The sequence below is a fragment of the Equus caballus genome, chromosome 11 (assembly GCF_041296265.1).
Source record: "Equus caballus isolate H_3958 breed thoroughbred chromosome 11, TB-T2T, whole genome shotgun sequence".
NCBI classification, from domain to species: domain Eukaryota; kingdom Metazoa; phylum Chordata; class Mammalia; order Perissodactyla; family Equidae; genus Equus; species Equus caballus.
The window spans coordinates 32,593,006-32,619,890 of record NC_091694.1 but is presented as its reverse complement, the minus strand read 5'-3'; the positions used below and the strand labels follow the sequence as shown (position 1 = coordinate 32,619,890).

The 26,885-nt window shown below is 41.9% G+C and overlaps 2 protein-coding genes and 2 long non-coding RNA genes across 15 annotated transcripts in view; 2 read left to right on the top strand and 2 right to left on the bottom strand.

Annotated features, from left to right (window-relative positions):
* Positions 1-2,441, bottom strand: part of LPO (lactoperoxidase) — a 29,771-nt gene extending 27,330 nt beyond the window's left edge. The window contains exons 1-2 of one of the 6 annotated variants that reach the window (XM_070227464.1): positions 1,390-2,441; positions 386-1,042 (exon numbers count right to left, since the gene is read on the bottom strand). The gene's annotated coding sequence lies outside the window, so the exon portion shown is untranslated. Of the gene's footprint in view, positions 1-385; positions 1,220-1,389 lie in introns of all 6 variants that reach the window. The other 5 variants (XM_070227465.1, XM_014741414.3, XM_014741418.3 and 2 more) reach the window with 5 other exon arrangements.
* LOC138916260 (uncharacterized) lies at positions 535-12,917 on the top strand. 2 transcript variants are annotated; one of them, XR_011423244.1, is made up of 5 exons: positions 535-650; positions 7,252-7,338; positions 8,742-9,025; positions 10,062-10,206; positions 11,358-12,917. It is a non-coding gene; the product is annotated as an uncharacterized lncRNA (long non-coding RNA). The 2 variants fall into 2 exon arrangements; XR_011423243.1 differs by lacking the exons at positions 10,062-10,206; positions 11,358-12,917 and having other exon boundaries at positions 538-650; positions 8,742-9,113.
* Positions 6,753-25,982, bottom strand: LOC106783380 (uncharacterized). Of its 2 annotated transcripts, none has more exons than XR_011423242.1 (4): positions 25,841-25,982; positions 24,409-24,498; positions 24,254-24,316; positions 6,753-7,483 (listed from the first exon to the last, which is right to left on the bottom strand). It is a non-coding gene; the product is annotated as an uncharacterized lncRNA (long non-coding RNA). The 2 variants fall into 2 exon arrangements; XR_002811545.2 differs by lacking the exon at positions 6,753-7,483 and adding an exon at positions 17,758-20,690.
* Positions 25,424-26,885, top strand: part of MKS1 (MKS transition zone complex subunit 1) — an 11,711-nt gene continuing 10,249 nt past the window's right edge. For 4 of the 5 annotated variants that reach the window (XR_011423240.1, XR_011423241.1, XM_001503683.7 and 1 more), the window contains exons 1-2: positions 25,424-25,567; positions 25,977-26,086. Coding sequence is in view for 3 of the 5 variants with exons in the window: in XM_001503683.7 (XP_001503733.1) it covers positions 25,488-25,567; positions 25,977-26,086 (190 nt within the window). In the remaining 2 variants the exon portion in view is untranslated. Of the gene's footprint in view, positions 25,568-25,976; positions 26,088-26,885 lie in introns of all 5 variants that reach the window. The other variant, XM_070227467.1, reaches the window with a different exon arrangement.

Sequence of the window (26,885 nt, the reverse complement as noted above, 5' to 3'; positions counted from 1 at the left end):
ACCAGTCTCAAGAACACCACACAGAACACCATTCCATTACTCATTTCCCCCAACCTCCTGTGTGACCTGGACATGTGATATCTGTTAGGTCTCAGTTCCTAAACAGAACGGAGGACAAGTCTACGGTACCTTCTAGCCCTAAGAGTTTATGATTCTGTGACTCAGTTTTAAGACTCAGAAAATCCTCCTTGCCAATAATGGATTTAATCACATTCTCCCTTACACCAAATGAAGATGACCTGCCATGGTGTCAGCTAAAGCTGGCGCCAGAAAATGCCTGATGAAGATAAGTCCAAATCTAGTAGCAAGTTTTCTGGGAAGTCTTAAGGAAACCTCTTCATCAACTTTGCAGAAACCAGGAAAGACTAGCGTTAATGAGCCTTACCTGCCAAGTGCCTTGGCCTCCTGTGGCATCCAGGGGAGTTACTCTGCTTGGAGGAGCTTTTATACCTTCTGCCAAGAATTTATATCTGGGAAGGGCCCAGAGGAAAGGTTCTGAGGGGCTGTGGCTTGGAGGAGAAGCTCAGGTTCAGCAGGAAACAGCCTGTGACTCCAGACAGACGTGCGAGGAAACTCCAGAACGGCAGGGATGGGCTGATGCAATCTCCCCGGCTCTGAGTGAAGCCGATCCTCATCTTCTCGCTTTCCAGGTTGAGTACATGGTCCTGCCGCGGTCATGGACGACAAAACTCCAATCTCTGAGCAAGCTCGTCCCTTGTGAGCCCTTAATGGGATCTGAATAGCTCTTAAAATTAGGAACAATTAAGGCTTTCTTCCCCATTCATTTATCAGCTGCCCTGGAGCCCTCCCTTACCTTCCGCCCAATCCATGGTGGAAGCCAATACATTCATCTTTTGGGTTTAAAGTGGTTAAAAACATTGACTTTTTGTTTTGGTCAAATTTCAAAATACTGTCCCTTTTTTTGGCCACTAGAGAGGTGAGAAGAGCCCTGGACTTGTTGTCAGGGTGGTAGGTTAAATCCTGGCCTCTGTCACTGGGTGGCTCTGAGCAAGTCGCTTCATCTTCCGGTGCCTCGTATTCTCTAGTGATGAGATGGATTGTTGGTTTAGATGCTTATTAGGATTCTATGACTTCATGCCTTCTATAGGGCAGCCCATTAAAAAACACCGATATCCAGGAACTTACTAATTTAAAGCCCGAATATAATGTTATATACCATCGCTACCTCAATGACTTCAAAATTTCAAGTTCATTAGATCTATACAGAAAGGAAACAGGAAGGTACAGGGAAAATGAAATTTCATGAAAGTGTACTTTACAGACAGACAATTTAAAACATAAGCCTCTTTATGAAATTATACTCTGGGTTGAAAATACTCTAGGGACTGTCAGAAATTCGTCAACCAAAAACCAAACCCCTGGATTTACCTTCCAAAAAGCGATATCCCTTTTCTCCAGCTGATGGAATGTTGTTAAAAGCTGCTTCTTTTATGATGAATCCAGGCAAGTGAGCTGGGCATCTCAGAGGAAGGCAGCTGTCCAGGAAAGGTGAGTGAGGGACTTCAGACTCTTCTTGTTTTCTTTGCAAGATATTTCCGCTTCTCAGATAAGCATTGTTTTTCTTTATCTGACCACTCCCTGAACTTTGAAGCGTGCTTCTTAAGGTTCTTGCCTCTGGGTTTCACGCTTTATGGGTGAATGAAACTACGTCTTTAGACGGATGTTGACATAGTTGGTGCTGAATGATTTCAAAGTGGAACTTCCTTATGGAAGACCCTGTGAGATAACACTGCCTTCCTATGTGCAACGTACAATGAACTACTGGAATCAGGGTGAGAGCAAAATGCGGGTCTGATTGTCCCCAATGAACTACTGGAGTCGTACCTGGAGGCAGTCACAGTCGACATATTACTTCCTATGGCTAAATTGTATTTTTAGAGCTGTGATGACATGTGATGACGTGTTTTCATGGACTTATCTCTGTCTAGTTAAATCTATTTAGCACAGTTAGATGTCTCCCCATTAGGGAATGGCAAATTGGCCTGAGAAATGGAGACTGCAAGACAGAAAGCCCAGTAGAAGGCTAAAAAGGCCATAGTTTCTTATATACCAGCCCAGAGATTCCAAGGTATTTTAGTAATAGCAGTAGCAGCAGAGAGTACCTGATGAAGATAAAGTCCACCACTGGCACATGGCAGTAAACACACACACACACACACACTCACTCAAACACATACTGTCTTGGAATTAATGGTTTATAAATGAGACTGATATAGTTGGCTCTCCTCTGTCTCCTTCCAGAAGCAGAATTCTGAATCCTGCACACAAAAACCTTTGGCTGATCAAAGGGACACTCACGGTCAGTGACAAAGTGACCATTCTGTTTGTCTGAGGTGCTCATAGTTCTCACACTGGGCCATGGCCTCTCATTCATCCCCACCGTTTCAGATGCCATTTTCCTTGGAAGCCTAGCCAGTCCCTTTCTCAGCTGTCCGTTTTCATTTATCTCCCACTGGCTTGGCTGTCATTCACATCTGGACAGGTTATTGTTTTTTCTTTCCTGGCTAAAATGCATTTCCTCTTGTTGGTTTCCCAGAACACCAAACAAATAGACTTCTTGTCCCCAGCAAGGCTCCATGTGCCAATGTTTACCCTCTCTGAAACTCATCCACTCGTTCTACCCTAGAGAAGGGAGGAACCCACGTGCTCTGATGTAAGCCATCCTGGCCTCTGGAGAGGTGTGGAGATGACAAAGTTTCTCTGAATGTGGTCCCTGGGCAGCACAGGCCCTTGGGAGGGATGGGAACATTGCCAGGTAGCCCCTTCAGAATGAGGAGAAATTTGTGAGAGAAAACTGTCTGGGATGGCTTGTGTGTCTCCCTCAACAGACAGGAAGGGCTCTGTGGCCTTCTGTAAGTATTTTTTAGTGGGAGGATTCATTGGATGTTTGGTGGCTTCTGAGATTGGCATAACATCAGGATTCTGAGTGACAAACTTGGAATCAATGAGTTTTTCCAATTAGCGGCGGAACGTTGGGTTCTGAAGGGCTGGGTCTCGTTCAGGGCTTCTCCAGGAAATACCCTGGTGGGGCAGGCAGAGGAAATTTCCAAGAACCACACTGGTGGAGTGGGCAGAATGTTGTCCTTTCCTTCTCTTCATTACAGTCATGCACGGTGGAGCGATGATTCAGTCAAGGAGGGACTGCATATACGATGATGGTCCCATGAGATTAGTACCTTATAGCTTAGGTGTGTAGTAGGCATTACCTTCTAGATTTGTGCAAGTACAACTTTGTGATGTTCATACAACCACAGGATCGCCTAATGACACGTTTCTTGAGACGTGTCCTGTTGTTAAGCGACGCATGACTGTAATCAAAAATCCTTTGACAGCAGACGAGAGGCTGGCGGAGGGTGGACAGGGCTTGGGGCGACTGATGGTGGACGGGGATCAAAGGACGGACAGGTCTCAAAAACGGACGGACTGGAGGGACGGACGGGCCTAGGGGTGCTGGGGAGGGAGGAGGGGCGGAGGAGGCCGGGGTGCAGCCCCCTCCCCTCTTCCCTGATGGGAAGGCAGGAAAACAATTTTCCAAAATATGAAATACGCAGCTGCCGGCTGCTTGGCATCCTTCAGTTGAGCAACTTGGGCTTCAGATCCTCACCCAAACGTGGCCCATTCATAAGCTTCCCCTTCTAACGTGGTCATCATCAGGGGATCACTCTCTGCACCTGCCGGGTGACCTCGTGATGCTCCGACCTCTATGCTATGTCTCGCTTCCTGAGGCTCCTGATGGTCACCACACCTGCTAATCTAAAGTGAGTTCATGCGGGCAGGGACCAGAAGGAGCCTGGCAGGCGAAAGGCTCAGAGATCTGAGTTGTTTATGGTATGTGTAAGGATGTGTTGTTAAAGGTACTTTTATGGTTCCCAGCTACCAGAGTGGTTCAGAAACCTTTTCTGCCATAAAAATCTTTTATGCAAACATAAGTGATGAAAATTCCATTCACATGATAATTTCTTCTAGTTTCTAACTGTCTTTCCTCACATTTGGAAAGCAAACCATCAAAACCACTCAGGAAAAAATAAAATAAAATATTGTTTTATCTTATTAAAAAATCCTTTTGGTCAAGGCCTTTCTCCCATCTCCCATCAGTATTCCGTCTCTCCTTCCTTTCTTTATCTCGCTCTTAGAGATTCTTTGAGCACCAAGTAGTATGTGCTGCCTATTTTTTCCTTTTCTTACTCCCAATTCTTTCTCCTCCCAGTTAATTCACACATTGTGAATTTTGATAAGTTTGCTTCAAATGAAATAGGCGTCAGTTCTGTTTCCTGTGTTGGCAGGGTAATGCAGGGTTAGGACTGGGAGAGGTGACAGATCTCGGAGCTCAGCCAAGACAGTTTGACCCAAAATAAACCCAGACATGGTCAGGGTAGAGCTGGAGAGATAAGCCAACTATCACATAAGTCATGAATAAACTCGGGATGTTAAACAAAGGCCACTCTTGAATTATTATTGTTATTATGTGAGGAGTCTGATGAGGTAAGCTTTGTGGTAAATCCACAGAGAAAATATTATTCCCATAAAATGCCTGCTGTCACTCAAGCAAGCATGCCCGTGGACACACACATACACAGATGAAACATGAAGCAACAAGTGGAAATGGGAGAAGCACTGGATTAAGACTCTGCAAGCCAGGTTCTAGTCCTAACTTGCTACTCACTGACCGTGTGATCCTGGAGAAGTCACTCGTCTTTTGCAGAACTCAGCTTCCCTATCTGTAAAGAGAAGTGGGTCCATTAAATAATTGTGGTGGTTGCCTTAGGCTCTGATGTTTAGGATTCTGTTGTGAATCATCAGATCTAGTGGGTCCTAGTACCAGTCTGCTCCTGCCCCATTGTACGATCCTGTGCAAGTTACATACCCCCGGGTTCTCTTTACACACAAAAAGGATCAGAATCCTATGTTATTCACTTTTAGGACCTGTGATGGGGTTTTCTTTAGTTCTGAGGGACAACTGAAATAGAAGAATGAGAGGAATCTTGTTGAGAAAGGGGAAGGACTATTCTGCTGGAAATGTGATAATTCTCTCAATCATTCAAGTTGGAAACCAGGGAGTCATCCTGGGTGCTTTTTCTCTTCTTTTCTCTTCCTCTACCTTCCTCATATCCCATGTCTCAGTTACCAACTCTTATCCATTTGGCCTTCATTAGTCTCTTGGTTCTGTCACTTCCTTGCCTTCCCCACATTCTGATTCTGCCCTGAATCACCTCAGTTTTCCTCTAATGTCACACCCTTCTCACTGGTCTCCCTGCCACCACTTCTCTCCATCCACCTTTTCCCTATGCTAAAGTTTTCACCGCAGAGCTCTCTACTACCCATAAGACAAAGTCTCCAGTTTCAGCCAAGGTTCTTTTCTGCCTACCTTCCTATTTCTCCTACTACATCACACATCGCTCCTCTACCCAAGCTCTTCCCTCTCGTCAAATTAACCTACTTTTTCGCCCCAACATGCCATGCACATTCCTGTTTCTGTGCCTTTCCCTCAGCCATCCCCGATGCGTGGCTTGCTCTCCCTTCTTGTCCAAGTCCAATATCTAGCTCGAGCCCTACCTTCTCCACGAAGCCTTCCCTATCTGCCAAGCCCCAGGGAGCATTGTACATTGGTTTTCTTTTTCTCCCCTTTACTTTTCCTATTTATTCTCTCTTTATGCATCTTTCCTGTTGCCCAAATTAGATCATAAACTCCTCAAGAGCTCTAAATTACATAGAGCAATCAATAATATTTGTTTTGATGATAGAGATGATAAAACTGGTATAAAAATTACCTTGCCTTAACTTAGTCATTTAAGTCCAAGTTCTTGACTGTCAGTTCTAAAGCTGTTTCTGGAAACCATTTTCTAGCCTGATTAAAGTACTGTGGCTATTTAAAGTATAGCTATAAAGTATAATTTCTGGATTATTCTCTTCTTTCTTCTATTTTCCCTGACTTAGAGGCCCACTGCCCATCCTAAGCTGCACAGAATCAGAGAGAGCCAAGAGATCATGGGGAGCATGTGAATCTTGGTCCATTTACACTTGGGAGAAAATAGCAGCTCAAGCCCCTTTTTCAACCTTAAAGTGAAACTTCGACACCTATTTCCCAGATGTCTGGAGGATCTTTCAGAAGCTACAGAGCCCACATGCCCCTAGTCTTGTGAAGTTGCATCCTTCCGTCTCTGTGCCAGATGGAGACTGAAGTCCTCAATAAACATCCCTGAGAAGGCACCCCAATCCTCTGCTGACGAGCCCATCACTGGTGGGCAGTGCCCACTGGGTGCTAGGGTATGTGCTCTCCCGGACCTACCATAAGTGGCTAGTTATCACTATTTCTTCCTGGGGCTCCAACCAGATGACTTGGAGTATGCAAGGATAGCATCCTCTGGAAGATTGTCGTGGAGGTTGGAATGAGGTGAGGTGCTATGCCAACCCTCTGTAACAAATTCCTCCCACTCTGGTGGGAACCTGGGGAGGGCTGAATGATTATTTACCTCTCAATCTTCTTGAAGCGCTAAGAAGCGGACAGAGGCCAGGGGAGGGGAGTGAAAGAACCTTTACTGTCCTGCTTTCTTCTTCTTCTCTTAAGAAATACAAGCTTTTCAAGATGCTGTAGAATGTCCTTCTACTCTGCAAACAATAGGGCGAGGGCAATGCTTTTTAAACATCTTCTTTGATGTACCTCTAACAAAAGAGGAGAGTGACCAGGTGTCCCTGGAGGAAGCTGAGATTCCATAATTTTTTTGATATCTCACTTTTTTAAAATGAAATTTTTATTTCAGTTTTAGATTTACAGTATTATTGCAAAGATAGTACAGAGCTCCTTATACCCACACCTGGTTTCCATTATTAGTAACACCTTACATCACTATGGTACATTTATCACAATTAATGAACCAATGTTGTTACTTGTATTATCAAAAGTTCGATAACTCACATTTTAACTAAAACAAGTCACACTTTTGTCTTACTCCAGAACTTATCTGTTAGTTTTTATATAAAAATTTTAAATTTACTTAACATCAAGCCAAATTGGGTCCCCAAGGAATGTGAGCCCATTTACTCTATGCTCCGTGTTCTCTGGGCTTCTCCTGCTCCCCGGGGAGGTGTCCAGCCAGCTTGAGCAGCATGAATCTTGGAGAGTGAGCTTGGCGCGGGTCAGCAGATCTCACTGGTTCTAACAACCCTGCTCAGTAGCTGTGTGACCCTAGGACAGTCACTCAGTCTCTGAGCCTCGGCTTCCTCTGCTGGCAGATGGAGACAGTAGCACCAGCCTGTATCCCAGGATGCTGCGAGGGCCACCTGAGATGTGTGTGCAGACATGGAAAGCCTGATTCACACGTAAGAGATGATTATCGAGATGGGTTCTTAGTCATGGGAGGGGAGCAGCTACTTCAGCATCAGCTTGCTCTTGAGATACCATATTTGTGCTCTCAGCCGCATCTGAATCTCCAGTTACAATCCTGAGGAGGGTCAGAACCTGAAACTAAGAGAGAAAACTGCTTAAATCCATGTCCTCATTGTCAGGTTGTGTTTCACAGATGAGGGTGGCTGGGGAGAGTGATGGAAAGTTTCTCTTTTCGGCTTCTGCGGCTGGACTTCCTTCTGTCCTAGTAACTTTTGGACACCCTCCTACGGGCTGCTTGCCGTCTGATGAGGAGAAAGAGAGAAGTGATGGGGACCATGAGGACCACCCCATCTCCACAAGGAGGCAGCTCTGTTTTTGCCATTTAGGAGGGATGTGGAGGTGAAAAACACCATCTCCAGCCTGAGGACAGCAGGGGGCCCAGGCAGGATTTCTGCTCTTGAATTCGGCAACACAAGCTAGCTAGCTGCTGCCATCCCTCCGTAGTCCCTGTGGGCCTGGCTACTGCACAGATGGTGATGCCTGTCTCCCGGAATGCAACCTAGCAGGGTTTCCTAGCCTCACATTTTAAAACCAGCCTACAGTGCTGATAGTAACTCATGCTTTCTCTTTTCCCTTCTGGGGGCAGACTTTAGGAGGCCCACCTTGATCTAAGTACCTGGGCCCCCTGAGTCAATGGCCTCACTTTTAGCTTCCCCTGTCCAAACTCTGGAATTTTCCCCTGAATCCTACCCCAGTGCCCAAGGCACTGCTACTCCTGATAATTTAATTCAGTTCAGTCCAATTCAAATAAATATGTATTGAGCAATTGTTTGGATTACCTGAGGATCCACAGGTAAATTGACCCTTGTTCCTCCTCCTAGGAAGTCACTGGTTAGTAGGGTAAAAAGACGTATTAAAAGATAATTGTTCATTTATTGAGCAAGTGCCTACCATGTGTCAGGCACTTAAGCTCTGGGGATAGCTTGGGACTCAAGACAGACATGATTTCTGCCTGCATGGAACTTGGAGTTAACAGTAATTCTTTTTAAAAAAAATCACATTTTTGATTATATAACTGCAAACTGTAAGACTGCTAGGAAATAAGGATACATATAATCAGAGGGCATATAGCAGCAGCACTAACAGAGTTGACGGTGGAGAGGCTTCCCTGAGCAAGGGGTGTTTGAGGTGAGTATGAAGGGAAAGTGGGCTTAAGCAGGGAGTAGAGTTGGGAAGGAAACTGTGAGGCAGAAGGGACACACTGTGCTTACACTGATAGAGAACACCCTTGTGTGTCGGGAGGACACTGGAATGCCTCCTGACCCAGACTGATGGCAGTGTGGTCAGATCACCCAGATATAGCCTGCCTGTACACCTGCCTATTTTCTTCCCCCAGGCCAGTGCCCACCTGCCAGGACACCTGCCAGGACATCTGTCAGGGCATATGTTACAGGCCTTCCCTGATGCTTCCGTCTTTCCAGGCTACCACCTGCAGCCCACCATGGTCCTCACTGGATTTTACATCCCACCAATTCACCTGGCCCTTCTCCTAACCCCTGCAGTGGAGTGGAATTCCAGTCTCTCCCTCTAGCCGCAAGTTGTAGGACCAGGCCCTTGCCTATCTCCATGAACCCTTCTATCTGTGGCTATGTCACAAGAGAGGATATTGATGATGAGCGGGTAAGAAAAACAAGAATTGCTCAAACCTGTCTGTGATTCTGGCCTCCTGGAACTTATAAAATCTGTAAAATAAAAATCTACAACCTCAGATTAGAGACGTGCAGTTCTTGGCTCACGAGTGCATCTGGAGCAGAGATCAGGGCTCTAACAAGCTCAGTTTGAATCACTCCTGTCTGTGGGATGTTTTCAATATGTCACACAACCCTAGATTTCCTGGTTATTTTTGTCTTTGGAAAAATTCTCCAAGAAACCTAATGCGAAAGTTCTTCTTTTTAACATAATTAAGTTGTTTCACCATGGGTTGATGGAGCTTAAGAAATTGTTAATTGAGCTATTTTGAGAGCACAATGGAGTGTGCTCTGCAAAAGTGTGGAAAATGCTGAATTCCCAGGAAAGAGAGTGAGTGTAAATCTCCGACTCCTAAATAGTAGGGCAGTGTTTTGACCCTGTGATATTTACAATGTAAATATAGTGGGAGAACCACTGTCAGCCTGGCCTTGCCTCATCCTGATTTATATTTGTCAGATTCTTGAGACAAGGTAGGTTAGAATTTGAAATAAATTTAGGAAGCCTCTGGTTCAGCGGTTCCCAAACACTGTGTGTGAATCAGTGAAAAAGCTTGTTAAAAATACAGGTGTCTGGGCCCTTCTCCTGATTACAGAATTTGAATCTCTGGCATTGGAGCTGAAGAACCTTCATTTCTTTTTTTTCCTTCTTTTTGGTGAGGAAGATTAGCCCTGAGCTAACTGCTGCCAATCCTCCTCTTTTTGCTGAGGAAAACTGGCCCTGAGCTAACATCCATGCCCATCTTCCTTTACTGTGGGACACCTACCACAGCATGGCTTGCTGAGCCGTGCCACGTCTGCACCCGGGATCCGAACTGGCAAACCCCTGGCCGCTGAAGCGGAAGTGCGCACTTAACTGCTGCGCCACCGGCCGGCCCAGAACCTTCATTTTTAATAAATCTCCTGCGGGAGTCTGACATGCAGGCAGGTTTGAATATTACTAACCTAGTTGAACTTTCTACCCCTTGCAGGATTCCCCACTACATCCTTTCTACTCAAAGTGTGGTTCAAGGACCTGTAGCATTGGAGTCTTCTGGGAACTATTTAGAAACACAGAATCTCAGACCCCACCCCAGACCTATGAACCCAGAATCTGCATTTTCACAAGGTCTCCAGGTAATATCAATTCGCATTAAAGTTAGAGAAGCCCTGCTCTATCTCATCCTTGACAGGTGGTCACCAAGTGACAGCTTAAAACTGAGTCGGGGAGCTCATAACGTTACACTGCAACCTGCTTCTTTGCTGGGTGGCTCTAAGTGTTGAATAGCTCTTTCTTATAGTGAGTTCACTTATTCACACATATTTTCAAAATATGGGCAAACTCTAAAAAGTTGACCAAGATAGACATAATCATATTATCTCATTTCAGCCATTCTTTTTAAATTGCAGGTCAGAGGCATAGAGAACCTCTCTTAACAGAGATGTATTTTCTTCTTTCTCTGTTTTCATACAGGCCAGTGTGAGGCTAAGCATGTCTCTTTCTCGTAGAACCTTACTAAGGGATATAAGAAGATGCTAACACAATCCAACATCCTGAATTTTCCCCCTCATCCTCCTAATGCAACAGCACGCATCGCACCTGGACCCTCTTCCAGGGCACATCAGTGTAACTCCTTACTATCCAACATCACCTGGGAGCTTGTTAGAAACGCAGAATTTCAGCTCCCACCCTAGGCCTACTGAATCAGAATCTTCGTTTGAACAAGGTTCCTCAGGTGATTTTTCGCACGGTTAAGCTTCAAGAGGCAGATAAACCAAATATTTCACAATCACCTAGAGAGGATTGCTACCTTTCTAACCCAGGGTCAAGCCCTCTCTTTTCAGGTCAGCCAATTCCATCAAGTTTAAAATCTGTTAATTATAGCATTCCTACTTGTGGGCACCAAATTCTGCATTACTTAGCAAGCATTTGCTGGGTCCAAGTCACCAAAAACTCAACTTAAATTGGCTTAACTAATAGGGAAATTTTCAAGTTGGATGCTGGACACAATAATGAGTGGTTATTATACTATTTCTTCCATATTTTTGTTGTGTTTTTTAAATTTTGGTAAAATACACATATGCAATTTACTGTCAACCATTTTTTAAGTGCACGGTTCAGTAGTGTTAAGTATATTCACATTGTTGCACAGCCAATCTCTTTTCCGTATTTTTGATCATCTGAAATATTAAAAAAAAAAAAAAGAAAACTCTACCAAGAAGTCTAGAGATAGGGCAGACTTGAGGATTGACGTCACTCAATGGTTCTCGATTCCTTTACCCTGCAGTTCTCCTGGCTTTGCCTCCTCCAAGCTTCTATTCCATCCTTCCTTGGAGGCGAGACGGCACACAACCACATTCCGGGGAAGTCCGAGAATCTCACAGAAGAGAAAGAATGGTTTCCCCAGAAATTCTGGCAAGCCTTTTCTCACATTTCACTGTCCTGAATTGGGTCACATGACTGTTCCTTAACTGGCAAAGAGATCTGAAACCTCATCAGATTATTGCCTTAGAAAAGTCACTTTGGTTTCAGTATGGAGAAGAGTTGAAGGGGCCAAGACTGGAGACAGAGAGATCAGGCATCTAGGCAAGAGCTAATGGTAACATGGATCAAGTAGCGACCCGTGGTCCTGGAGATGGAGAGCTGGGGGAAGGTTCCAGAGGGGTTTATGTGACAAATTAACCTGATTGAGATCTTAACTCTATTTTGTTCTGTTGAAAGAATAAAAATTTCCCTCCACCCTCCCTCAAGAGAGCAATTAAAGCTTTGTGTCCTGGAGGGCTGGAGTTTCCTTGACCCCTGGGAAATTGATAAACCTTTGTTTTAAACAAACAAGCAAATGAACAATAAATGGAGCAAGCAAGCAAGCAACCAACCAACAACATCACCAAGAGCAATAACTACATGACTGACAAACAAACCTAGCTCACAAAGGTTAGGGAGCTCCACTGAGGTACTGGGGCCAGGAGGGAAAGTAGAGAGGAGATGAGCTGGATTCCTGAAGCCTGAGGGGATGGAGGGATTGCTAGTTACCTTGGAGATGCAGGGCCAAGAAGCCAGGAACTTCAGCTCCATGTAGCATTCCCAGATGTGGTAGGACCTCTGATGTAGCAGGTGGATATCTGGGACTGATCCCTAAGGCTGTGGTCTCAGGGACCGAGTTAGCCACGAGGAAGATGGACATGATGAGCTCTGCTGCAAGCTTGGGTCACAACCATCCCAGCAATGACTGTGATGGATTGGAGGCCCCTTTCCAGGACACACAGACTCTACTGTGAGTCCAGGGAGTGGGAAGGGCTGTCAATAATGACTGACACTGGACATCTTGTCAGCTTTGCTGAGTGGGAGCTTGGAAACCAGATTTAATTTAACAGTATATGTTATTAAAATTATTCAGATATAATTATAGTACAGTTGAGAATAAACGCATTGTACAGCCATGCCCCGCCACCATGCTTTGCATTAGCTGTCTCCTCTGCTGGAATGCTCTTTCTCCAGATATCTACCTGGCTTGCCTCCCTCACTATCTTCAGGTATTTGCTTAAATATCAGTTTCACTGGATGTTTTCCTGATTTCCCTTTAAAAAAATTTCCCATTAAAAAATTTCAAACTCTTCTCCTCCCACAATTCTTATCATTCTTGCTTCATTTTTTTTTCACAGAACTGACCACCATATTGTACCATGTTTTACTTTTTTATTTGTTTACTGTCTATCTACTCCGACCATAATGTAAATTCCATGAGGTTAGAAACTGTATATCCCCAGGGCTTAACATGTGCCCCATGCATAGAAGACCAGCAATAAATATTTGTTGAATGTATGAATAAAGTGAATTAATTAAGGAATTGTGGAGAAAACTCATAACTACCACATCTTAGGGGTCAGACAGTATTGCTGAGAATCAATCCTTACTCAAAGCAGTTTGCATCATCACCTAATTTCAACCCCAAGAGCTGTAGTCAAATGATTCTTTTGCGACAATAGCCAAAAACTCAACTCAAAATTATTGGTAGGTTGAATATAGACTTTCAAAAGGTCATTGCTGATTTGGGGAAAATCAGTGGTTTTTAACGAGATTAAACTTGAAAGAATCCTATGGTTGGCAGAAAGTTCTGCCACTTATTAGAATTTATTGAAAAGATTAATTTCTTTGTATTTTCAGGAGAATATCAAGAAAGGGAGGAGCATAGAAGGTGAATTTTAAAGTCCCTGTAGTATTTCTAAAAATTGAAATGCCTTCTTGGAGGGGGAGGGGCCGCAGAAACCAGGGTCATCAGAGTCCTACTGTTTAGAACATTCCTATTGCTCCAAGTCTTGACACGTCATTAAAGACCTGGGCTAACCTGCTGGGACACATTGTAGGGAAAATAGGGGCTGCCCAAGATAGGGGCAATTAATTATCAGAAGCTGAGTATGTTTCTTGGTAAAAGGCTTTCGAGATCTGAGTAGGACATGCAAACAAACTGCTTCAGATGCTGAGCTTCAGGGTACTGCTGACCTATTTTATTCTCCTACTGACTCAGGTAATGTCAGTGTGGTAATGCCCATGTGGTCACACCTGTTCTACCTGTTGGCACACTGCCTGGAAGGGGCTGGGAAAAGTCAATCGTGCTCACTCTCTTGGTTCCCAGAGTAAGTTGCTCTGGGTTTAGCCACACTCTCAAATCAGTGTTTCCTGGTATCACCTCCCCAAACTGTACTTGTAGCAGATGCTGTTGGTACCCTGCTCAGGTCCCCTTGACAAGCTGCTGAGCAGGTTGATTGTTAACAGCTCATACCTGTACCCATCTCAGGATTGCCCTTGGCTGATGGGAGCTCCCTAGCCCAGAGATGCCTAAGGAGTTCCATTCTGCCTCTTTCAGAGAATGAATCAATTCTCCAATGAGCCCTGACTACTTTGTAACGGAGAATGGTATTTAGAAACCAAGGTCCTGGTACTGGGAGTGCTTATTTCTACTGGGGAGTGACTGCCCCTAAGCTCTCTCAGAGACAGAGCTAGGAACTATATGTATGGATACCAACCCAGGCATACATATCTATATTCATTTCTGACCCACAGCACTGCAGGATTCATTCTCACCTTCACTCCTTTCTTTATTTGTAATTTCTTTCTTAGACAGTGGGAAATAGGGCTCTTATTATCTACAATATATTTACTTACTTGTTCAACCTTAGTATACATACAAAGTAGTTTCAGAATTGCTAACCCACATGCCTCTGAGAAACAAATTTGCCAACTAGCATACAGTATTTGTGGACAGTTCTTTTTATCTTTAGCCTTCAGTTTCCACTCAAGGGGCAGCCTGGGGTTCACAGGTTTGGATCCTGGGCACGGACCTACACATCGTTTATCAAGCCATGCTGTGGCAAGCATCCCACACATAAAATAGAGGAATGTGGGCATGGTTGTTATCTCAGGGCCAATATTCCTCAGCAAAAAGAGGAGGATTGGTGGCGGATGTTAGCTCAGGGCTAATCTTCCTCACACACAATAAAAATCTTTTAATATAAACATTATATATAAAAATTGTATATATAAAGAACCTACATCTATATCTATAGCTAATCTAGTAATTCCAATACCTGGGCTACCTTAGGGACAGTTTTTATTGACTGATTTTTTCCCTGTATATGGGCAACATTTTCCTTTTACTTTGCTTGTCTTGAAATTTGGTTGAAAACTGGAAATTTAAAATATTATAAAGTGGCTACTCCCTCCTTCTTGCCCAGGGCTTATTGTTGTTGCTGTTTGTTGGTGGCAGTGCTGCTGATTATTTGTTTAATGACTTTTCTGAATTAATTCTGTAATGTCTGTATTCTTTGTCATGTGTGGCCAGTGAAGTCTGCTTGGTTGGTTAGCTTGTTGGTCAGCTAAGGATTGGACAGAGATTTCCTTAAATGGCTTAAACCGCTAAGTCTCTCAGTCTTTGTCTAAGGCTCTACGAATGTATTGGGGTACACTGTCAATGGTTTGCCGCTGCAACATTAAACAATTTTCACTCATTGCTTTCCACATTCCCCTTAGGTGAAAAGACTATTCACAGCCAGTTTTAGCTAGGGAGAGAAGAGAGGGACTAAGACAGTTAAAATGCCATAAAGCTCACTGCTCTTACTGGAATTTGGCTATTTTGCTTGAATAAATGATCTTTCGATTATTGCAAGCCTCTGGTTAATTTCTAGAGTTCTAAAAAAGTTTATTTTGATATTTTTTGCCCCTGTTCACATTATCTTATGGAGGAGTGACTTTTTAAAGCTCCTTCCTCCACAATTTCAGAAGTGGCTTTTAAAAAAAATCATTTTTATGTTGTCTACTTCAGTCATTTCTGCTGTTATGTTTCTTATTTTTCTCTGCTTCTTACTTTGGTTTTAATTTTCTCTCCTTCATTTACTGAAACTGAAATTAAGATCACTGATTTGAGAGCTTTTTTTTCTTATAGAAACATTTCAGGCTATAAATTTCCCTCTAAGCACTGCTTTAACTGCATACCCAACCTTTTGCTATGTTGTGCTTTCATTTCATTCAGCTCAAGACATTTCCTAATTTCTGTTATAACTTCTCTCTTGAAAAATCGATTATTTAGAAGCCTGTTGTTAAATACTTGGGAATTTTCCTGATACATTTCTGTTTTTGATTTCTAGTTTAATTCTACTGTGGCCTGCGAATGTATTTCATATTATTTCGATCCTGTTAAATTTATTTATTTACCACAACTAGAGGGACCCACAACTGAAAAAACATATACAACTACGTACTGGGGGGATTTGGGGGAGAAAAAGCAGAAAAAAAAAGAAAAGAAAAAAAGAAGATTGGTAACAGTTGTTGGCTCAGGTGCCAATCTTTAAAATAAATAAATTTATTTATTTATTTTTGGTGAGGAAGATTGGCCCTGAGCTAACATCTGTTGCCAATCTTCCTCTTTTTTGGTTCAAGAAGGTTGTTGCTGAGCTAACATCTGTGCTAATCTTCGTCTATTTTGTATGTGGGATGCTGCCACAGCATGACTTGAGGAGTGGTGTGTAGGTCTGTGCCCCAGATCCAGATCTGTGAAGACTGGGCTACTAAAGTGGAGTGTGTGACCTTAACCACTATGCCACTGGGCTGGCCCCCCTTTTAAATTTATTAGAACTTGTTTTAGCCCAGAAATGGTCACTATTAGTCAATGTTCCACATGCACTTGAAAAGAGTGTGCATGCTGTTGTGCAGTAGAGTGTTCTACAAAGGTCAGTGAGGTCAAATTCGTCAATGACGTTCAGGTCCTCTACATGCTGATTTTCTGTCCACATGTTTTTATCATTTACTAAGAAAAAGTGTTGCATCTCCAACTGTAACTGTGGATTTGCCTATTTCTTCTTTCATTTCTATCAATTTTTTGCTTCATATATATTGAAGTTTTGTTATTAAGTGCATAAATATTTATATTTCTTATGTCCTCTTGATGAATTGATGCATTGATCATTACAAAATATACCTCTTTATCCCTGGTAATATTCTTTGTTTTGAAGTCTATTTTGTCTGTTATTAACATAGCCACTCCAGCTTTCTTTTTTCGTTTGTTTGTTTTTGGTAACTCTGGCTTTCTTTTGATCAGTGTTTGTATGGTATATCTTTTTCCATCCTTTAACTTTTAAACTATCTTTATATTTAAAGTGGGCTTCTTGTAGACAGCATATAGTTGGATATTGCTTTTTATCTAATTTGATAATCTCTGCTTTATAATTGGAGTGTTTATGCCTCATGGCCCCTTCCTCCATCTTTAAAGTCAGGCAGAGAGAGAAAAAAGCAGGAGTCAATCTTATTATTCCTCAGAAGATTGTTTAATTCAGAAGAATCTCTTCCTGGGACCACAGAGAGTTCAAGGTTATTTTTTAGGCACAAAGCATGGACACTGTGGGACCCAGAGAGTTTTTTGAGAACTGTAGTGATGTTCTTCCTCTTCTGCTTTCCTAAAGTCTTGTGTTGAGGAGAGCCCAAATAAGTTATAAAGTACCAACTGGGAAGGGGAAAGGAAGACGTGGTGGGCTATTCTGATGTGGCTCAGATGGGGCTGGTTTAGGAAAGAAAAAATTTGGGGAGGGGATAGCAATAAGAGTAGATATAAGGAGACAGCATAGTTCAAAGGAGAGTCCATAGGTTTGAGTTCGAACATCTTGAACGTAAGTGCAGGACCTATGCTTCCTAGTCATAAGACTGTGAGAAATTCAATGAATCTTGGTTTATAAATATGTGAAATAGAGGCAATACTATCTACCCTTCATGATGGTTTGTGCAAGTGTTTTCTAAACCAAAAAAAAATTTTCCAAATGATGGTGTTATTTTAGGGAGAACACAGCAAATGTCAACTCTGAACCACCCTGGTTGGGGATGAGGGTGGACAGGCTGCTGGTGATGGGATGAGAGATTTTGCCCTTTATACTACATAATCCAAACTTTCGACTTTTATCAAGATGTTAGTATATAAGTGTAGTGGGGCTCAGGCCATTTTTGAAATCTAGGTATAAACTCCTTCCAGAATCTGATAAAAGTCATGAAATCTTTTCAGAAAATGCCTCCCACAAAATTCTAGGGGAAAAGTTCATAGATTTCTTGAGCCCCACTCATGGACCCCAGTTTTAAGAATCCTGACTTATAGATACCAGTTAAGAAAAAGAAAACATAAAAATCTAGTTTACCCATACAAAAATAAGTCAATTATGATCATTTATATTTCCATACCATGTGTTACAGTACGTATTTTGCTTATAATTATGTTAGATTGACTTTGCCATAAATTTTCTTTGGTTATAAAACAACTGTTGAGGCAGTCTCCACTTTTATCATTTGTTGTTCCTGTGGCACAGTGTTATCTAGTCACAACTTTAAAATGAAATCAGAGAGATTATTTCTTAAGAACTAGTTTTCTGCCTCCATGGTTTCATCTCTTGAAATAATTATGTACCAGGTTGAAAATTGTGTGCTCTTATGGAATAAACTAGTAGGCGAGAGGCTGTGAGGCAGAGTGGAAGGTGTTCAGGCTTCAAAGGATAGACCTAGGCTGGAATCCCAGCTCCTTCACCACTTACTAGAATTCAACTTTAACCAGCCTTTTAAGCCCTGGCCTTCTCTAACTTCACTGATTAAATGGGAATAACAATACCTACTTAAGGGTTTTCTACGAAGATTAGGGACAATGCAGACAAAGCACCCAGGCTGTGTTAGATGCTAAATAAATGGGGCTATTACTATGGTGAGTCCTTCGTGTTACACAACAGCAGCTATGTTGCCCAGGGCTCCCACTGCCATATAATCAAACTGGCAGGAGATTCCTGAATTCAGGGGACAATTGCTTACTCTGCTGAGGGAGTAGTAAATGTCAAAGGCTGATAACTATTGATAGCCCCAAAGTGCCAGGGAGCTAGACTCAAGGTTACTGTGTGTCCTGCCTTTGATAGTCCAATGAAGCATGACTTCAGAATGGTACTTTATTGGCTTTTCAGGAGGCCAGTGCAGTATCCAAAGTGGCTTAAAAATCCAGAACTAACATACACAAGGGAAAAACCAGTTCAGTAGTAAGATCTTGTACTTCCTTGTTAGCTTCCTTGTTTTTTCTTTCTCTGGCTCAGTGAATACCAATACAAAGACTAATAAGTCTTCTGACACTTTTTTTTTCTTCTAAGATTAGTAACAGCTGTAGGAGAGGAAGGCAATTTATACGGAGATGGAAAAGCAAATGTTTGCTAAACCAATGTTTGTTGGGCCAGCTATAGACAATGAGACACAAAAGAGATCTTTTGATAAAATGGCCCTTGCTAGATGCCTTCCTGTCTACCACACCTAGAATTATCTATGTTGAGAGCTCCTTCCTGGACAAGCCCTTCTATCTTAAATTCTTGCAGGTAATTAGGGAAGGTCAAAGTTTCCTTCAGAGTCCTTTGTCCTTAAAAATAATCAAACTGAAGAGATACATTTTGGGGTGGCAAATTCTGATCCCCCACAGTCCCACCTTTGAAACTTTAAGAAGTTTCACAGTCCAGAAGCTGAGTTGGTAGATTGTTCCATCTCATTGAATACATCCCTTAGTCCTGACAATAGGTCAGTCCAGATAAATTCATTTCAGGAGATGGGCTCCCAAAGTTAGGTTTATATGTGTAAGCAAGCAATCAGGTATTTAATAAGACACATTTCTACAGAAACAAACAGAAAAACAAGGTTAATGGCTGAAGAAAATTCTAAACCAGTTTCTGAGCCCTGGGGACAGTCAGTAAAGAAGTTTCTAGATGTCAAGGTCAAAGCATCTTTTGCAGTTTGAAATGTCTCTGATGATGTCATCAGGTGTTCAGGTATCATCTTGAGTGGCTTACACATCAACAGGCGTGCTATTGTGGTGATCTCTACAAATTTTATATCAAAGTTGTCCAGCTGCAGATTGCAGGAATTCAGGAACAAGGGTGGTTTCAGTTCTCAGTGACTCCAAGTGAAAATGATTGAAAACATTAGTTTGCAGATTTGTAGCCAGATATTTCAGGAGAATAGAATAATTCAGGATCTAGTTCAATTTACAGGTAAAAAACAAAAGCCTCAAACACAGTTGGCAGAACTAGCATCTAATATCCACAAATGTATACTATGGTTTCTATTGAAACATATTTTTATTTCTAAAATCACCCTCATTTTTGCCAAAGATAGCCAACTTAAGACTAACTGGTTTGCAAAATAAGTCTAGTTTCAATAAAGTTGGCCCAGTTATTTACATAAGTACAGCAAGAATAGCAATTGATCATATAGGCTCTTTTAAATCTGCTTTGCTGTAACTTTTTATAAGGGATCTCAGATTGAACTTCATAGGTCTCCTGAGGCTGGGAAAACAAAGCCAAAGACTTGTCATCAAACTCCGCCTGCCATACCTACAGATTTGGGTGAATTCCTGTCTTCTCAAGATCCCCAAAATATCCTGAGGTTCTTGGTACCCACCAGGGAAGTGACCTTATTTACTCATCTGGTAAGGTTGCTGGGAACCCTGTAAGCAAGGCACCAGGCCGATATTTCCAAGTAGCTTTATGTCATAAAGTCAATCTTTGTTCCTCAAAAGCTGTCTAGTCATATCTGAATCTATGCATGTTTCTCTCAAATATGACATTCCAGTCAAAGCTTTGGTAATATAACCAATGTTTTTAATTGTATCCTGTTATAAGGAGAACAGATTCTTACTGAACTTATGTAAATAACTATATTGCCATGAAAATAACAATACTCACTCACTAAGAGTTTCCAAATTCTGGAGGGATCAGGTAGGGAGAAAAAGATAAATGTTTCAATTCTGCTTACAAAGTATAATTAACCAAATTTCTATAAGTCATAGTTAGCTTAAGAGAAAAAGATTTCCTCAAATCTCAAAAAACAAAACATTAAAAAATCAGCAATATTTTAAACAAAGAGTCATAAAAATTATAATCATCCTCATCAGTTTATTTAGTCCCGTGTAATCAACTCTTGATTTTGGTCTTCTGCTAGCAGTTTCATGAAGTCGTCAGTTTTTCCATTAGCCTTCTGTAATTTCTTACCCAGTTCAGTTTTATGATCTGAAAGTTTATCAGAAACCTGTATTCTAGAGCAAGTGTCAGAGTCCTTTCCATGAATTTCTCTGAAGATGAAACATATTTGCAAAAGAAGAGTAAAACAAAACTGTCTGTAAATGACAAAAGACTTAAAAATGGCAATCAACAAACAAAACAAAAAATTGGCTATTTCTGTGACACATAACACTAAGATAATAACTAGAATTATGACTAACAACCAGGATAGATCAGAATTTTAGGAATGTTGTATAAATTTTGTGTGTGTTTGTGTGAGGAAGATTGGCCCTGAGCTAACATCTGTGCCAATTTTCCTCTGTTTTATGTGGGATGCCACCACAGCATGGCTTGATGAGCAGTGCTAGGTCCACACCTGGGATCCAAACCCATAAACCCTAGGCTGCCACAGTGGAGTGTGCAAACTTAACCACTACACCACTGGGCTAGCCCTGTAATATAATTTTTTAAGAACACATATCAATAACATTTACCCACACAATATCATAGATCTCTATGAAACAATGCTTAGTTATCCATTTAACCAAAGTGACAAAGATTATGAAAGCAAACATAGAGAGCCAAACAGTTCTAAAAAGCTTAATAGAGAGACTTCAGCCTTTTTGAACATAGGAAATTATTTTGACAAAACATAGTTTTTCTTTCTTTAATGTAGATTGACTCAAAGGTAAAGAAAAACCTTTTTATAATTTCTTTATTAAGAGCAGAACAAAAGTTTAAGAAAATTATCCTTTTAAGAGAGAGAAAACCAATTTCTAATTTTGGACCAGGTTACTTTTGATATTAAAACTCATTTAATTAATTAAATTCATTTTAATCTTAGCCAACTTGACCATGTACAAAGTTCTTTTCTCAGTTTTTGTTTTTATTAACCTTCTATAACCTTTTTAACAGCCCAAAAATCTTTATTTCTTATACCTTCCTTACTGAAAACATACATCTTACTTTCTTTGAATACAAAGATTTTTCCTTATTAATTTTTGTAGCTTTAACCACATATTAGAATTTTTAACCCTTACAGACATTAATTTTTAGTGAAAACTGAGAAGTAAGCAATTATAAACTGTCTTTTACATTAGTATTCTGTGGCTTGGCAAGTTTATAAACACTTTTCATAATTTCTAGAAACATGCTACATCATAGTACAATCTTTTAATAAAACACAAGACATGTTTTCTAATAAAACTAAACACTTTTTAGTTTCTCTGTAATAAGAAGCCAAGAGTAGATTAACCTATATTAATAATTAATGTCTAATATTTTATCTTATTTACAAATGATCTAGATATTCAATGAATTTTCCATCATTTAATTTAGCTGAGCAAAACTTCAAAATTTCAAGTTACTAAAGAGATTTTGGAAGTCATTTTAAATACTCAAGCCATAAAATATAATTATTGCTACAAGTTTATCTATAAACTCTTATCTCACTTACATTTAAATTATTTGCTCTCAACGATTGTGTTTAGATTACCTACAAAAACTTCATGAGACATTAGGCAAAATTAGCTTATCATTTTAAGCTATTATTTTACTGGTAAATTTTTACCAGAGATAACATGAGCTTATTTGGCTAGTAAACCCAGCTCCATGCCTGTATCATATACAATGCTGATAACTTTGAGGACACGTTTATTTAAACCAAACCAACAAACATAAACAAGCTTTTGTTTACTAAAGGTTATTTTATATCACATTAACTTGAAAGACATTTGAGTTAGTTTCTACTACATTTAGAAGTAATTCATGTAAGTGCTCTCTTTAAGCCAATTAAACACAGCTCTTAATTTTGGCCATATCTTCTGGAGGTAAAATATCACACAAATATAACATATATATAGACACACATACACAAAGACTCCACAGCTATTGTTTTAAAACTTTAGGACAGTGTACCACACCTTTAAAAGTCTGCACAAAGCATTTAACAAAGGCCCTCTTTGTGTACAATTTAATCTTAGAACAATTTACCCTGGGGGGGAGAGTCTGTTATCTTTTTTATTAGCATTTGATATTAGGCCCTAGTTTTTGTCTCATACAGTATAGGCTCAGGCAACCCTGTTGACTTCTTTTTAGTGTGTGTAATTTACATTGTCTGAAGGGCAGATTTATATGCTGTCTTACAATCAGGCAGGGGAAATGTTTCCCAGTGAGACAAGAAGTCTATCCCCCGAATACAATCTATAATACAATCAGGCAAAAAGAGATGCAATCACTTCACATAAAGCCTGTAAATATATCAATTTTTCTACAAAATTTCATCTAAATTCTATCACCTGTTACACCTCTAATCATAGTTCCATTAGGACTTTATCAATAGGTCTCAGTCTTATAACATTGGATAGGGGAAGTATTCCCAGCCAGACATAATGTCCGTTTTCAAAATACACTCAGACAAAGTTGCTATAACCTCTTCATATAAAATTAGCTCAAACATTCCAACTTTTATACTCTCATCAACACTTATACTTTTACATTTTCTCAATTTAACTGTAACCTGAGTCAGGGTCTTAAGGCTAGTCATTTTTTTTGTTTTTCCTTTTTAATTTGGTCTTTTCATAGGTATCCCAATCAAACAATTATGACAGGAGCTCTTAAAAAATTTTTTCCAATTTAGAAGATTTTCCAATTTAAATGATCCATCATCTGGCCACCTTGAGGAGTGGGATCTTAACAGCAACTCAAACTGATACCGAACCTCTTAATCTCAAATTCGTGTGTCCATGTGCAGTAAGCCAGTCACTGAGACATCTGCTTGGAGATGGAGAAAGGTTTATTTGAATTGACCAAAAGAGAAGTCGGAAGGATGGGTTCTCTCAAATCCACCTTAACAAGAGAAGGAAGCAGGGGTTTTATAGAGCTAAGGGGTTTGGCAGGAAGAGTTTCGGAGAAACAAAGGGGTAATCCATGTTTCTTTCACTCCCCATAAAGCCCCTGGGCCATCTGACTTCTGGGCATCAACAGCAGCTGGGGACTGCTTATCTAGCGATCCTTGAAGGCATGCTTTTCCTTCTGTAAAACAAGCTCATAAATTCTTGTGACCCTTGAGTCACCCCTCAGGTTAAACAAGAAAACAGCAAGTTGACAAGATTAATTTCTTTTCATCTATGTCTGTGTTGAGAACATCTGGAAAGGTAATCTTACTGAACATTTATAGTAACCCTCCAGTATCCAGCTTCAAAACTTTATGGCTTAACCATGGACACAAGAGGCATCCCCAAAAGAGAGTGCAAGACAAGAAGCCCTCACAAGATCCAGAAAGTTCACTCCCCAAAATAGTCTAAGAAAGCAAAGGCCTTCATTGCACAGGCAGTAAGACCAGCATTAACAAACAACAAATGTTGAGATGACAAAGGACCCTTATGAAAGCAACTAGGACCTCTTATGACAAACTCCCCTGAGAGCTGATACAGCCTGACAGAGAGAGTGTGTCTCAGACCTGAGTCTACTCAATTGGCCACCAAGATGCACACAGATATATGCATCTTCTGGATGGTGGAGACTGAAAACATCACAAAGCCAAGCTATCAAGACACAGACACAAAGACAGAGACAAGGAACAATAGTGACCATCTCTGAGAGGACGAGGATCAATAAACCAACAAGTACTCACAGCAAATATCCCAGAGTTGCTGAGGTCAGGAAGCTAGCTTCACCAATATTTTCTCCTGCTAATCTAAATTTAGAAAAGGAAAAAAATTCACCACTCCCGCTTCCATTGGACCATGCAGGGAGAGATCCTGGAGACTGACTGGTAAGAACTCTTACCTCCTGCTGGCTCTTGTCAGGGGTCCAGGATCTCTCAGATGCAGTAGCAGCCTCCAGTCAGTTAAGTTTTGTCCCATCCTGCTCACCAAACTGTAGGAGAGGAAGGCAATTTACATGGAGATGGAAAAGCAAATGTTTGATAAACAAATGTTTGTTGGGCCATCTATAGACAAGGAGACAAAAGAGATCTTTTAATAAAATGGCCCTTGCTAGATGCCTTGCTGTCTACCACACCTAGAATTATCTCTGGTGAGAACTCCTTCCTAGGACAGGCTCTTTTATCTTAAATTCTTTTAGGCAATTAGGGGGACGGTCAAAGTTTCCTTTAGCATCTTGTCCTTAAAAATAATCAAGCCGGGCCAGCCCCATGGCTGAGTGGTTAAGTTCGCATGCTGGGCTTCAGAGGCCCAGGGTTTCACCCACTCGGTTCCCGGGTGCAGACATGGCACCGCTCATCAGGCCATGCTGAGGTGGCGTCCCACATAGCACAATTAGAAGGACCTACAACTAGAATATACAACTACGTACTGGGGGGCTTTGGGGAGAAGAAGAAGAAGAAAACAAGATTGGCAACAGTTGTTAGCACAGGTGCCAATCTTTAAAGATAATAATAAGCCAAAGAGACACATTTTGGGGTGGCAAATTCTAATCCCCCACAGTGCCATCACCTTCCATGACTCTTTTGGGAAAAATGAGTGTCTTCTGTGAGTCACACCCACCAATTTTCGGGCCAAAGTTTCTGAGCATTCAGTGGAAGGCTGTGTGGTGTGATGGAAAAAGTAGTGGTTGAGAACTCAGAACACGGGGTTTGGTCCCCATCACCATTTCCGAATCTATATGAAACGGGCCGATGGCTGTGTCTTAGTTTCCTCATTTGTAAAGTGCATCAAGCCCGGCGTTGGGAGCGAGCGAGCTTCTTTGGCACACGTATTAGACAGTGATTCACGTGACCTCGGCCTGAGCTGGGCCCCTACCCGGCGCGAGGCCACCGCCTCCGCCACCTCCCAACCCAGCGTCTCCGTTGCTAGGGGAACGGGGCGGCGCGCTTTCCGGCTCAGTCCCGGCGTGACGCAGCTGTCATGGCGGAGGCCGTCTGGAGCACTGACACCGGAGAGGCCGTGTATCGTTCCCGGGACCCCGTGCGCAATCTGCGCCTCCGGTAGTCGCATCGCCCCAGAGCCCCGTCCTTTCATGCCCTCAGATAGTTCGAGTCCGAACTTCACTTCTTGTTGCCCACTTCCGCCTACAATCCAGACCACTGCTTCCCCGCTCCCCTCTCGTCGCCCTCACTACCCGGAAACTTCTGCAGTCACAGCTGCCGCATCCACGCAAGCCCTTACAGGGCCCTGCCCCTCCCAAATTCCTCGGAGCCCTGGGTCCCTAATACACTCTCATCCTCACCCTTCTCCTTGGGATCCCGCGCCCCACTCACCTCCTCTCTGTTGCCTGCCTCCCGGCCACCTTGATAGCCCCACCCTCTTCTCTGTTTTGTTTCCATCTTTGCTCTGTGTTCATCTCCTGGTTGTGTGCCTTGTGACGAGTATTTTGGGCTTCTCTTTTCCTGACAGGGTCCACCTGCAAAGAATCACGTCAAGCAACTTCCTCCATTACCAGCCTGCTGCCCAGCTTGGGAAGGATCTCATAGACTTGGCCACGTTTAGGCCTCCCCCAACTGCCAGTGGGTGTCTGGTGGTGATGCGGCCCCTTGGGGGTCTGGGGAAGGGCCTGGGGCGGTAGTTAACTCTTAAGACAGGGTAGACCCAGGTCTGTCATCTGAGAAAAGGCATAGAGAGGTTGAGTTCTTTGCCCAAGGTCACACGGCTGGTAAATGTTGAAGCCAGGATTTGATCCCAGGTAATTTTAACTACTCCGTTATGTTGTGCATGAAAATTGAATAAGACTTGATTCCTGCCTTCAAGGTACTGATCCGAATTGTGGGCAAATATAATAAAGTAACAAAAGCCATACTTTAGATGTTATAAATGTGCCTGTCAACCTAAATATCATTTGTGGCATTTTTTTTCTAAGAGAAAATATGCTCCAAACACTTTGTAAAACAATTTTAAAATTGGGGTCTGCTTGAAAAATGTGCATATTAACATCAACGGCCCTCTTGCGGTTTTCCTTATTTAGGAAGCTGGAAGAGTGAGGAGGAGAAAACAGTGTGTTTGTGTTAAGTCACTGTTCTCTCTGCTTTTGTTGTTTCTGTTCAGATATGTTTCTGGACAAGAGTGTGGCTGGTGGCTGTGAAGCATGTATCTCTGAAAAAGGCATACTCAGCCAGGAGTATTAGATTTGGTTCTTTAAATAATCATTTATTTGCCTTTCCTCTTCTCTTCTGTTACCTGGTCTCCTAAGGTTACAGTGCTTGTGATTCTAGATATATGGCTTCACAATAGTAAAGGTGAAAATGCCAGGGTTCCTGTCTAGCAAATGTAGACAACTGGGTTTGAGGAAGAGCTAGTCAGCCTATATCT